A 14,028-nucleotide genomic window follows, 5' to 3' on the forward strand; every position below is an offset into this window, starting at 1 on the left:
AACATATTTCTAAAGCACTGAAACTAACACCATGACGTTTGTGTTTTTCCTGTAGTCATGAGATTCCTGGACAATATTTACCACAGAAGTGATCGACCGTCAAATGGACGTACATTTCTTCCTTAAAATCACAGTCACTCAATTAATCCCAATGCTTAGTCGACATTAGGGTGAGTAGAAACATAGGAAAGTTAGGGTGAACTATCACTTTAAATCAGGAATCCCTTGGATTGAAAGTATAGTTTCTGGCTCCCCCCAGTGTCAGGACAGTGTAACTTAAATAATGTGGAACCGCCATCACATTATAATACTCCATTTGATTACAACAATATTTCCAAAACACTCTTTTAAATATTGTAAAAACAACGTCGAAATGTTTCATAGTGATGCAGAAACAACGTGTTCAGTCACCGAGATTCAAATGCAGTTTTTCACGTTTATACTATTAACATTTGGCTGAGCTGTGTCTGTGTGTACAAGTCAAGTGTTGTCAAAAGTCATGAACCAGAGAAACTTTTGAAAGTCCGGGGCTTGAAAGAACATGAGACAAGATAGCAGACAATTAGACAATGAAACCAGTGATGAATTATTTTCATCACTGATTAAAATACACTAAGGGAACAACTTAGCTCAACTCCGGGGTAAATGTCGAAGGTTGTCTACCTGAGATCTTTTCTTGTGTTTCTTGCTGTGTGTGGAAAAAAATGAAGTGTTAACACACACATATTTGCCGAGAGTCTGTTTCCCAGTGTCTCAATAAAAGCTGTTGAAGTGGGCAGTCGGCAGAAAATGAGCTTGCATATCCCGGTGACTCAGCCGACAGCCTCCATACTCTGTCTCATCACAGCCCACTCACGGCCTTCTAGAGCGGACCAGTTTTCTGTTGCTAAGAATGATTATTGCAGTGGAAATAACGAAGGCATTGTGTGATTAGGGTTTGCTTTGTGTGTTGTTGAACTACATAAAGTCGAGCAAACCCTTTTTTTTTTTCTAAGCTTCACAGAGGATCATGAGGATCTTTTCTAAGTTAAAAACCCATAACTCTTCTGGACATAGACTATCAGCTGGAAACAGAATCGTTTTAAAAAGCATTATCAAATATTATTTTAAAAGTAAAACCACAAACACAGATACAATGATGTGGATCAATTTGGACAAATTCATCCAGTTAATCTATTAGAAAATACTTATTGAACGTTGCCGGATCTTTCTTTTCCCACCAAAAATCACAGACTTTCAAAACCTGAAAGTTTAAAGAATATAAATATTCCACAATGATCTCCAACAAATGTTTAGTGAGTGTTGCATATTTGATAAACAACTTTTAAAGTTTGGGTGAACTATCCCTTTAAATCAGTAACGCTTCGGATTGAACGTATTGTTTCTGGCTCCCCCCAGTGTCAGGACAGTGTAACTTAAATACTGTGGAACCGCCATCACATTATAATACTCCATTTGATAACGAAAATATTTTTGTTAAAAAGCTCTTTTAGTGTCAGTTACTTGTTTTTATTTTCCTGGTCATTTAAAAAATGAAAAAAAACAAACATGAATGAGTTCTACCAATTAGTATGGGAAATATTTAAAAATAAATAACGTTTCAAAGTGCTGCAGAGATAACGTGTTCAGTCACCCAGATTAAAATGCTTCTGGCTGGTGATCGTCTCCAAAACACAACCGTTTTTTACGTTTGTGTTATCAACGTTTGGCTGAGCTGTGTCTGTGTGTACAACTCAGGACCAGCTGACCTGATCGTGATACACATTTGAGAACAACTTTTAAAGCTCGAGCTGATAATAATGCAACTGTTAATCTAGGAGAGAGGTTCATCAAGTTAACGTGTTTTTGAATAGTTTATGTATTAAGATTTCATTTCACTTGCACCCAATCATTTAGCTCAAAACATTATAACCGAAAAATTATATTCTTTATTTCAATTCTTTAACTATTTTTTAAAATTACACAGCTGCATCATCGTCAAGAAAATGTAAAGACAAGAGTTCTAATGTCAGTATTTACTATATATACATATATATCATCAAATCATGTAATTATTAACTATTATGTAATTATTTAACTTTGTATGAATTAAAAAAACAAATTGTAAAATAGTACACAAACATCATTGAGAAAACTAGATACCCGTTCTTATGTCATTATGATTAATATATTTTTCTGGGGGTTGACATCCCTCCATTTCTGTGTACTAACAATCAAGTTTCTTTTTAAATATCACTGGAGCAACTCATTGTTATCATAACCAAACCTAAAAATACTAATTTGGTTCAATAAATAAAATGTAAAAAGAAAATAGTGAGAGAGGAAAACCAGGACATGAAGTACTTTTCTAATATTGTCAACAAGATCGCCATTGTTAAAAAAAGAAAAGCATGTTTTGCTTTCAGTTTAATGAATCCATCAATGGTTATAAATTACATCACGTACCACAGACGATGTGTAGACAAAGAAAATCTTATTACAGAGTAAGTAGATGGGAGTGGATAGTACTGTGTGAGAGTAGATGGCGACAGAAGTACTCGGGGTTCTCTGGGGTCGTGGAAGCTTCTTGACGCTGACAAAGTGACGGAACAACCTTCAGTATGGATCAAACCACTAAAGCAGGATTCTAGAAAAGGTCATTCGAATGGCCTTGTAGACATAGATACAGTAGATAAAGTACGAGCTCCGCACCTTGACGAGTCGTTCACATTTACAACCTTGAGTGCACGTTTCATCCTCACACATACGATATTTACACACTGCACATTCCAAAATATGGTGAGGCACTAAATCTCCAGCAGTCCAGGCAGCGTCCTCCAGTGTCTCTGGTCCTGCGTACCTACGTCAAGTTCAATTGTAATAGATGATCTCAGGTATCTGTCCGTCCTCCACAGAAGTCCCGTTGTTATTCCCAGGCGAGCTGAAGAACAAGAACGTCGTCTTGGACCCGGTCACAGTTTCTTGTGTGACTTTCTTCAAGCCTTTAGTTCCATAGTGAGAGTCGGGGCCCTGCCAGGGAGAGGGGCGGTTAATAATGAACAGAGTGGACACTTAATAATGAAAGTAATGATGTCACCGAGCTGCCAGCTGGGCGCTCGTACCTTCAAGGTGGCACATGCAGTGTAGCTGACATTGGGCAGGATCTCCACAGGTTGCTTGAACATGACTCGGAATGTGTTTGCTGTGCCGTCACAGCTGAAGCCTGTGTCGTTCTGCCCCAGTGTTATACGTTTGTCGCTCTCCATGATCTGCAGAAAATACATCCTCTCAGACTAAGAGTATCAAAGAACTCCTAATTATAAAATATGTCTTTGTTTAAAACAACATTTTGCCTCCTGTTTGACTATGAATACTGTGGCGTAAACAACATGACAAATACATGTCGTGGCATATTAGAAACAATACTTCTACAAAGCCACAAGAGGGCAGCAAAATGCAAGGCATGGAAATGAAACCGTGTTCATCTATTATTTCTTCCAAGTTGTTGAACCTTTTTGTGAGAATATCAGAAGATCTATTTAAGTCATTAACCCGTATTTAAGACAAGCTGAAATAAAGTTGATTATTAAGGCTATTGAACATGATTTAGGGAAGAAGATGGGAATAAAAAGAACAATCCAAAATGTCTGTCGGTTTTTCACAAAATAAAACGGCATTTTATTGCTAAATGTTGAAGATTAACCATGAAGGTTTTGAATTTGTGACAGTATTAAAAAGAGTCTCATTGGCTGCCATGCGCTGAGAAGAACAGTGTCAATTGGAGCGACTGTTCGTCAGAACGAAACAAACACGAGGGAAAGAATAAAACAAATTAAAATGCAAATTAATTTAATTCATTCAGATTCTCAGTTTATATACATTTTATTACTCGAAATTTCTCCAAATTTTCTATTCCTTGTCGTAATATTTAATAAAGCAGACCACTTCATAGCCTTCTAGATAGCTCAGGTGGGATGTGTGTAGCACAAACTGTGACTAGATTAATTGTTTTTTTAGAAACAGGGCTTCATCTTGCAATTCATGCTGGAAAAGTCACCTATAAGGGATTTTGTCACAACTACACCATCATATTTTTACACGCTGGCTTATGTTGACCTGTCGTATGGTAATTCCACTTCCCTTTAATTATTATGTTTTGTGAATATGCGAGTAAGTTACATCTAATTGTTCAAATTATCGAAAATAATTCCAATTTCTAACAACATGAATCCCCTGGGTAGAAAAGTCTAGGTTTATAATGTTATTGACAATTATAGTTTTTTGAGTGTAGGAAAAGTTTCACTTAAAGTTGATTTATTTTGTTACTCTTTTAATTATACAGGCCACAATAAGCTTACTCTGCTTCTCTCTTATTACATTAGTTTCACTTTTCAGAAACATAATGAATAAATGATTATGTTGCAAAAAAGATTCAAGTTACAACAATGGTAATTCAGAAAAAAACATTTAGAAATCAACTTAACACGCACTCATTACAGTAGCCTACACAGGCTTTTACCCTTGTGTTGCCTCTGGGTCAAAGTGACCCGGTGGCCCCGAAGACACATTGGAAAAACACTGGGCCCCCCGGGTCACCTTGACCCAGAGATAACACAAGGATTAAAAAAACTTTAGGATTAATTTTGCCCTCTTTAAAATGTGGTCATTTGTTTTTGTGCCGTTTTTAATGTTTAATTTAAATATCTATACAATACATTTTACATGAAGCTGGATTTTTGTTTTAAAATTATAATCTTTAATATTTGCGTAACAGCAGCGGTAGTTACCTGGATGTTGACTTGGTAGTCTGTGGGTCCATGTATTGATCCATACAAGCCAAAACCCACAATGCATATACGCCGGTTTACATTGAACCTAAAATAAAAGGAAACACAGGAGGAAAAAGGGGGAACATGAAAAAAAAAGCCCATCGTCCAGGGATCCGCTTCATGATGCGCTCACCTGATTCTGTCGCTGGTCCCGCTGTACCCCCATCGACTCTCAACCTGCTGGAACCTATTAATGCAGCACTCCTCCCCCCTGAGACAGCAGCGGGGCCTGTCAATGTAGTCGACTCGAGGTTTGGGGTTTACTGTAAAGTGTAAAAAAAGATTTACCACCTCCCGATCGAATAATATTCCAGACTGGGCAGGCCCTGTTGTACAAGAGAGAATATTGAACTGATTTCTGTGCGACTCATGAGACTTGCAGGTGTGACAGTGAGACGACGGAGACGACACGTAGGGGGCGACGGCGTGACCGGGTCACATGCTCACCTGCAGCAAACTCCTCCACGGTCATGAGAGGGAAACGAATGAGCGGCAGAGCTTTCCCCAGAACCTTCTGTTTGTTCTCCGAGGTCGGGGGAAGCTGTTGTCTGTAACACTCGGCCTCTGCCCATCGTACCACCGCCCCGAAAAGTCTGTTCTCCCTGATGCTGAGTGTGTCTCTTTCCAACACGGCACACAACGTATCTGCAAACACACACCCGTCAGTACACAGGTGACAGTGCAGCAACTAAGTATGGAAGGGAATCAGTGCCATCAGAATATTGGATGAATTGAACATTTCGGATGTAGAAAAGTTTGGGTTTTATTTTTTATTTTTTTCACTAATTAAATTCAACTATTTCTATATTGTTTCCATAATTTAATAAAAATAATGGAATACTTTCAAAATGATTGATTTTCTTTTTTACTCAAAAAGTTTAATATATTATAATTTAATAACAGCATATATCAAAGATATCAAAAGCTTAAGAATGTTTGAACTACTATAGTAAATAAGGTAAGGTACAACTTTATTGATATAGGTAAGGTAAAACTTTATTGAGGGATCAATAAAGTTTTACCTTACCTTATTTAATATAGTAGTTCAAACATTCTTAAGCTTTTGATATCTTTGATATATGCTGTTATAATAGTGAAACCATTTTTATATTGAATTTAAAAGGCTAAGAAAATTAATATTAAGTTCAGAAAATGTATTTTTGAATGATCGGAGTAGAATATCGAACTTAATTGGATCAATTCACACATTTTCATATACAAATTATTCATTTTATTATATATATATATATATATATATATATATATTTTAAATATTCAATGATTAAAAAAACATTTCAATAAAAAAAAAGATCAACGTTTCAACAATTTAAAATCAACCATTCTATGTTCTAATGACACTGATATACTTCCATAAAAAAGTAACCGTTTGAATTACCAAGGTCTATATCTGTGAAACCTTCTGCATTTATAGCGTCGGCCGTACTTTTGTCTATCGTGTCCAGACACAGACTGGCCAGCTGCGGCTCGTCGAACAACCTCGCCTGAAAGAAAATCAAAAAGCATTCATTTTCATACTCTCTAAGGGCGAGATGGCAGATCAGAGAACAAATGCATGTGCAAGCGACAGGCTCAGAGAATGTGTCACTAGAGCAGAATGTAAACAAATAGCAGCTTAAACCAAAGATAGAACAGCTTATGTCATTAAACTGTGTCCGACGGTGGAAGACGCAGCGGAGGAAACGGAACCAAGCACGGACTGGAATGGAAGCGTCAACAACTGTCGCCTCCAGAATATGCAGTTATATGTCGTTTATCTAGGATACAACTCCAGAGTATATAGTGTAGGGGAATAACACCCACCCAACTATAACATATTGAGCACTGAGTCGATTCTTTTAAATCGTTTTTATAAAAAACATATATTTTGCAAGAGTAAAAATTCATACCCTTTAAATTTGCAATGCTGACGATGACTGAGTGCGAGAGGATACAGTCGACAATAGCTGATGTGTGGACATATTTTGGTTTCAAAATAAATGAAATCAGTTACGACTTCATAAAGATTCATGTGGTCTATAAATTCTGCAACACCAGAGTCAAGTACTCGACAATACCACATATATCCTTGTTACTACAGTATCTCAATATATCGTGTTGTGATTTATTTATTTAAATATTTAGTCACCGTTTTTTGATCCGCACGCCACACTTTAATTACATAGATGTAGGCAATTGCATCTGAAAACATGCACAAAACATTTATATAAATACAGAACTTCTTGATAAACTTAATAAATATCCATTTCGCTCCACAATAGCTTAATTAATGGAGGATATTTCAGAAAAGTCATAAAATCAAGTCGTAAAACAGCCACCTGTGTAAGCAGCATGAAGGCGTTGTCGGCGCGCAGGTGTTTTGTGAGGAACTCCACACAGTGACCTTCTAGAGCTGGGACCGCGTACTTCTTAGCCGTGTAAAGAGTGGTCATCACAGTCTCTGGACCGATGTGGACCTCGTCAGAATACAGGAACCTGTGAACCGACACGAAGAGCACCTCATGAATGGTTTTTTTTCTCACATACAAGACACTTGAAGCATAAAAACCTCCGTTAGCCAAGTAATGCATAACAAAAGAATACCATGACACACATCTATGTCGGGTAACTAACCATCTTAATACATTTTAACTAGCAACACAGCACCGCATGTTACAGGTACAGTAACCCATGAGGTGCTGAAGGAAGAGCCTGTGTTTAAAGATCTAAGAAGAGTGTCCACCATCTCAAACTTGGATGTTCTAATCATTCAATTGAGATAACATTTTAATTTCTTTAAGAATATTATGGGTATCTAGGGTGTCAGAGTAGAGAGGTTTTATTCTCAAGAACCTAGTCTGACTAGAGTACATCCGTTTACATCAGGGGTGGGCAATTAAACTTCCTCTGGGGCCACATTATATACTGGGACTGTTGTGAGGGGCCGTCAAGCCAAAGGAGAGGAGTGAAGAGCTAAAATATCACATGAAAACTTTGAAGAAAGAAATATCAAAATAATAGAAAAACACATTTATAAACCTTTTGTGTAAAAGAAACTGATAGAAAAATAATATTCTCCTCTAAATATCCTCTGTATATTTTCTCCAATTATTTTGAGGGGCAAGTCATTTTCACAAGAATTACAAACAACTTTAAAGACAAGTTTTTTTATTAAGAGTTAATACAATAATAAACGCAATATTAAATTGTAAGTTGTCTGAAAGAATGTCTATGTTCTACTCTGACCTCTTGAGGGCCGCATGAATACAGTCAAGGGGCTGCACTTTGCTCAGGTGTGGTTTACATCAACGTTATGATAACATGTAACTTTATGATAACATGTAACTTTACAATAACATACAACTTTATGATAACATACAACTTTACAATAACATACAACTTTACAATAACATGTAACTTTATGATTACATGTAACTTAATGATAACATGTAACTTAATGATAGCATGTAACTTTATGATAGCATGTAACTTTATGATAGCATGTAACTTTATGATAACATTTAACTTTATGATAACATGTAACTTTACGATAACATGTAACTTTGCGATAACTTGTAACTTTATGATAACATGTAACTTTACGATAACATGTAACTTTACGATAACATGTAACTTTGCGATAACTTGTAACTTTATGATAACATGTAACTTTATGATAACATTTAACTTTATGATAACATGTAACTTTACGATAACATGTAACTTTACGATTACATGTAACTTTACGATTACATGTAACTTTACGATAACGTGTAACTTTACGAAAACATGTAACTTTATAATAACATGTAACTATACAATAACATACAACTTTACAATAACATGTAACTTTATGATAACATACAACTTTACAATAACATGTAACTTTATGATTACATGTAACTTAATGATAACATGTAACTTAATGATAACATGTAACTTTATGATAGCATGTAACTTTATGATAGCATGTAACTTTATGATAACATTTAACTTTATGATAACATGTAACTTTACGATAACATGTAACTTTGCGATAACTTGTAACTTTATGATAACATGTAACTTTACGATAACATGTAACTTTACGATAACATGTAACTTTATAACATTTAACTTTATGATAACATGTAACTTTACGATAACATGTAACTTCACGATAACGTGTAACTTTATGATAACGTGTAACTTTACGAAAACATGTAACTTTATGATAACATGTAACTTTATGATAACATGTAACTTTACGATAACATGTAACTTTACGATAACATGCAACTTTACGATAACATGTACATAAGGTGGAACTCACAACTGAAGGACAACAACATCACTCCTCACACAGGCAGGTGTTGCACGTCTACGACCTCACTTATTAGCCGTTTATAACTCTCCTTCATCCGCGATCAAGTTGTTTTACGAAACACTCACACATATGACCTCTAATGCTTTTACGACCCACAACTGTCGGGGTGCAAACCACGGTGCAAAAGGGTAAATACCTCTGATGCTGCGAGTAGGGGTCAGGGGGGATATAGAGCAGTATTTTTAATACTGTATCGATATTATACAGCATTGTGTCAGCTTTCTTTTTTGCCTTCAAACCATATTTATTCTTTATCATAGTTCTTTTATGGTTTCAAATAAAATAATTCAATTTTTTTTATTTACAATTAACATGCAAATATTCATTTGTTCATTTTTGTGTGGCAATAAGACATCCGGCCACTTATGTTCTCCACCTAAAGAAACAATGAAATCAAGCGAGATTCAGCCGGCAACTGAGGACAAGAGGATACAATCGTCTCCAGCAGCTTTAAAAGCTGATGTTAGGTTATAATCTGGTTTAGAAACAAATGAAAGCAGTTACGACTTCAATCTAGAGTCAAGTGGTCTGTAAATTATGCAATACCAGAGTCAAGTACTCGGACAATAATACAAATGTATACTTGTTCCTACAGTATTACATTATATCGCAATATTGCAAATGATAAGCATCGTATTGCCAAATTCTTGCCAATACACACTCCTAGCTGAGAGATTATATAAAAATAATTGACCTTTATAAAAAAAAAAAAACTGTTCCTTGTGAGAATGTTGAGGATTGGGAATCTTAATTGTAAATATAATTTCAATATCCAATAGACAAAAACAATTAAAAGCACATTAAAAGCAAAAAGAAGCATTGCCCACCGCGGACAGGAGAGAGGCAAGAGGGCTGAGTTTCTAGGAAAACTAAAATTCTAGCAAATACTCCTTCCTTTATGCAGTTATTGAATTGAATAAATGAATGGAAGAAAGAATGTTTTGGCATAATCACACTGTAGAAATAAAAAATCTAAATACAATTAGACTAGAATAAAATACCATAAAGTAAAAGTAATTATTCATTTTCTGCCGCTTATTCCCTTATGGGGGGTCACGGGGGCTTGAGCCTATCCCAGCTGCTTCAGGCGAGAGGCGGGGGACACCCTGGAGAGGATGCAAGTCTGTCTCAGGACACACAAACCCATACAACCATTCGCACTACGGACAATTTCACCATTTTCCCAATCAACCCATGCATGCTCTTGAACTTTTGGGAGGAAACCAGAGTGCCTGGAGTAAACCCAACATGGGGAGAACATACAAACTCCACACAGAAAAGGTCAAAGGTCGCCTTCCAACCTACAACCCGGAAGTAAACCTGCGCGCCCTTAAATAATAGCAAAATACAACAACAAAAAAACATGACATTACATTATATATTAAATCTTTAACTGTGATGTTCTGATCCGGATCTTTCCATTTGGGTTAATTTTGGAGCAAATTGGCATCTCAGTAAGTAAGTAAGTAAGTAAGTAAGTAATTCTTATTTGTATAGCGCTTTTCTAGACCAGGGTCACAAAGCGCTTAAACAATCAAAACAATACTCAATAAAGTATATATTTTAAAGATCAAGATAAAACTGATAACACAACAGGAGTTCCAGAAAATCAAGGAAAAGCCTGAACAAATAGAAAAGTCTTAAGATGTTTCTTAAAGGAGTCAGTAGATCATCAAACACAGAGAGAGAGAGGAAGATCGTTCCAAAGCTTAGGAGCAACAGCCTGGAAGGATTTCTCTCTTCTGGTCCTGAACCGTGTGCCTGGAACCATAAGTAGATTCTGATCCACAGACCTTCAGTTCAGGACCAGAAGAGAGAAATCCTTCCAGACTTTTGCTCCTAAGCTTTGGAACGATCTTCCTCTCTCTTTGCGCTTGATGGATCTACTGACTCCTTCAAGAAACATCTTAAGACGTTTCTATTTATTCAGGCTTTTTCCTTGATTTTCTGGAACTCCTGTTGTTGTTCTCAGTGTTATCTTGACCTTTAAAATATATACTTTATTGAATATTGTTTTGATTGTTTAAGCGCTTTGTGACCCTGGTCTGGAAAAGCACTATATAAATATAAATTACTTACTTACTTACTTATATGTAAATATTGGTGTTTTTTCCTCAATAGCTTCCAGATGTTGGGATGAAATCACTCAAAATTAGTGTGAGACTATAGAACTAAATCAGATTCATAATATGTTATCAAATATTTGTACTATGCACCTCTCAACATATTTTAAATTTATTTCTGCATGCTTTTCCTTCTCGGTGTTATCTTGAACTTTTAAGCATCTATTTGATTGAGTATTGTTTTGATTGTTTAAGCGCTTTGTGACCCTGGTCTGGAAAAGCGCTATAAAAATAAAAATTACTTACTTACTTCAGAGAGAAAAAAAAAGTTAGAATACAGAGATAATAATTGGTTTCTGTGCCGGGAGGAAGAATGTGTTAAATTATAATAACAAATATTGATCATGTTAAATTGCTTCAAGCATTTCAATCAGTTTTATTCTAATTGCAACTAATTTTTTTTTTTATAATCCTCTCAATTTGGGTCAAGGTATGGTAAGTTACGACTTCCTGGAAGATCATTGCAGGTTCTGAGGTTCTGGGATGTCGGTCCACGAGGGTCAGAGACGCACCTGAGGAGCGAGAGAAACGCCGCTGGTTCCACGTCCGGCAGCTCGATCTCCGTGGACGTGGTCGCCATCCCGCCGTTGAACATGGCGTCGAACACGGCGCTGCCGGCGGCCAACACGAACTTGTGGGCCGGTATCCTCTGGGCCTGCCTGCCCTTCCCCACCACGAACCTGACGTCGCTGAGCAGCTCGTTGTTGAAGAGGAAGGCGAAGCGCTCCTTCAGGGAGCTCTTCGTCGCCTGCCAGTTGTACATGGGCTCCCGGTGCAGCCCGGCGGGCGGGGAACCGGGCGCGTTGGACAGAACCACCACCGCCGCCGCTGCTGCCTCGGACGCTGCTGCTGCCTCCTGACTGTCATGGTTGGACGCCAGGTTGACGCTGCTAACGCTCGCCCCGGTCGCCATGACAGTGTGTCTCTGTCTGCTCTCTCTAGCTCGCCCTCGCCATAAGTACGGACGTTTTTTTTTTCAGAGCCGCCCTGAACCTGTTATTTTTATTTATTTTACGTAGTAGCCATCTTGAGTTAGTTTTTGATATTGGATTATTCCACGGACATTCGCTCCGGCAACCGCCGAGTCATTGTCCGCGACATGCCCCCGAGGAGAGCTTCACTGAAAACGGTCGATGGAACTGAAGAGAGTCGCTGATGCACCAGCGTCACGGGTGTTAGGGACCGTCGATGATTTTTTTTTACTTTTGACGAAAGTTAACATAAAAAAATATTCAAAAATTGTTTTGAGGTGTGAAGGTTGAACACACACAAAAAAAAGGCATGAATAACTAAAAGTATAATTGAGATGCCCAATCTGAATACAGATACTGTCGAACTGAATGTTTAGCTCTATCTTAATTTGTCTCAAGGTAAAGGTTGTTGATGTTTTTTTTGTTGTTTTTATTTTATTTTATTTTTCGTTTGATTTGCCTTTGTATTACTGTGTTTCTTATATCTACCTGATGGGTGACTTGAATAGGTGTAACTTGTTGTATGTATACTACATATTATGGATATGTCATCTATGATTGACAGTGAATTGACAATAAACAAGTTAAAAGAAAAAAGGCATAAATTAAAGCTGATTTAGTTTTATGATCTCAAACTGATTTTGAGTTATTTCATCCCAACATCTGGAAGCTATTGAGAAACAAAACACCAATATTTACATATAAGTAAGTATTTTATATTTATAGAGCGCTTTTCCAGACCAGGGTCACAAAGCGCTTAAACAATCAAAACAAAACTCAATCAAATATATAATTAAAAGGTCAAGATAACACCGAGAAGGAAAATCTGCAGAATTAAATTTAAAATATGTTGAGAGGTGCATAGTAAAAACAATGATAACATATTATGAATCTGATTTAGTTCTATAGTCTCACACTCATTTTGAGTGATTTCATCCCAACATCTGGAAGCTATTGAGAAAAAAACCAACAATATTTACATATAAGTAAGTAATTTTATATTTGTTAAGTGCTTTTCCAGACCAGGGTCACAAAGCACTTAAACAATCAAAACAATACTCATTAAAATATATACTTAAAAGGTCAAGACGACACCGAGAATAAAACAGGAGTCTCAGAGAATCAAGAAAAAAGCCTGCAGAAATAAATATAAAATATGTTGAGAGATGCATAGTAAAAACAATGATAACATATTATGAATCTGATTTAGTTCTATGGTCTCACACTGAATTTGAGTGATTTCATCCCAACATCTGCTATTAAGAAAAACATCAATATTTACATATAAATCTATATATAAAATATTTTGGGCGGTCTATAGTAAAAACAATGATAACATATTATGAATCTTATTCACTTCTATGATCTCACACTGAATTTGAGTGATTTCATTCCAACATCTGCTATTAAGAAAAACATCAATATTTACATATAAATCTATATATAAAATATTTTGGGCGGTCTATAGTAAAAACAATGATAACATATTATGAATCTTATTCACTTCTATGATCTCACACTGAATTTGAGTGATTTCCTCCCAAAATCTGGAAGCTAAAAACACGAATATTTACATATAAATATATATTTATGATGTATGTGATGAAATCACTCAAATTCAGTGTGAGCCCATAGAACTAAGTCAGATTTATATTTGATAGATTATTAGATTTAAACATTTTTTTTACTGTGCAACTCTCAAAATATTTATATATTATAGTGTAATATTAGTGTTTTTTCTCATTATTTTCCGGATGTTGTCC

The 14,028-nt window shown here is 36.2% G+C and overlaps 1 protein-coding gene across 2 annotated transcripts; it reads right to left on the bottom strand.

Moving 5' to 3' along the window:
* Nucleotides 1–2,393: 2,393 nt before the first annotated feature.
* On the bottom strand, nt 2,394–12,894 carry LOC148076512 (BTB/POZ domain-containing protein 1-like). Of its 2 annotated transcripts, none has more exons than XM_087793847.1 (8): nt 11,807–12,894; nt 7,145–7,301; nt 6,205–6,310; nt 5,256–5,453; nt 4,942–5,134; nt 4,767–4,854; nt 3,102–3,248; nt 2,394–3,009 (listed from the first exon to the last, which is right to left on the bottom strand). In XM_087793847.1, the coding sequence occupies exons 1-8, from the start codon at nt 12,205–12,207 to the stop codon at nt 2,851–2,853; spliced, it is 1,449 nt and encodes a 482-aa protein (XP_087649973.1). In that variant the 5' UTR covers nt 12,208–12,894; the 3' UTR covers nt 2,394–2,850. The 2 variants fall into 2 exon arrangements, with proteins under 2 accessions (XP_087649973.1, XP_087649974.1); XM_087793848.1 differs by having other exon boundaries at nt 4,942–5,071; nt 11,807–12,893.
* Between the last annotated feature and the right edge of the window lie 1,134 nt (nt 12,895–14,028).

Source organism: Callionymus lyra, chromosome 6, assembly GCF_982586985.1.
Source record: "Callionymus lyra chromosome 6, fCalLyr1.hap1.1, whole genome shotgun sequence".
NCBI lineage: Eukaryota > Metazoa > Chordata > Actinopteri > Syngnathiformes > Callionymidae > Callionymus > Callionymus lyra.

Coding starts and splice junctions, on each gene's coding strand:
- LOC148076512 (XM_087793847.1), bottom strand. CDS start 12,207: ATGGCGACCGGGGCGAGCGTTAGCAGCGTCAACCTGGCGTCCAACCAT. Junction 4,855..4,941: donor GGGACCAGCGACAGAATCAG/GTGAGCGCATCA, acceptor CTTTTATTTTAG/GTTCAATGTAAACCGGCGTA. Junction 3,249..4,766: donor ACTACCAAGTCAACATCCAG/GTAACTACCGCT, acceptor TATTTTCTGCAG/ATCATGGAGAGCGACAAACG.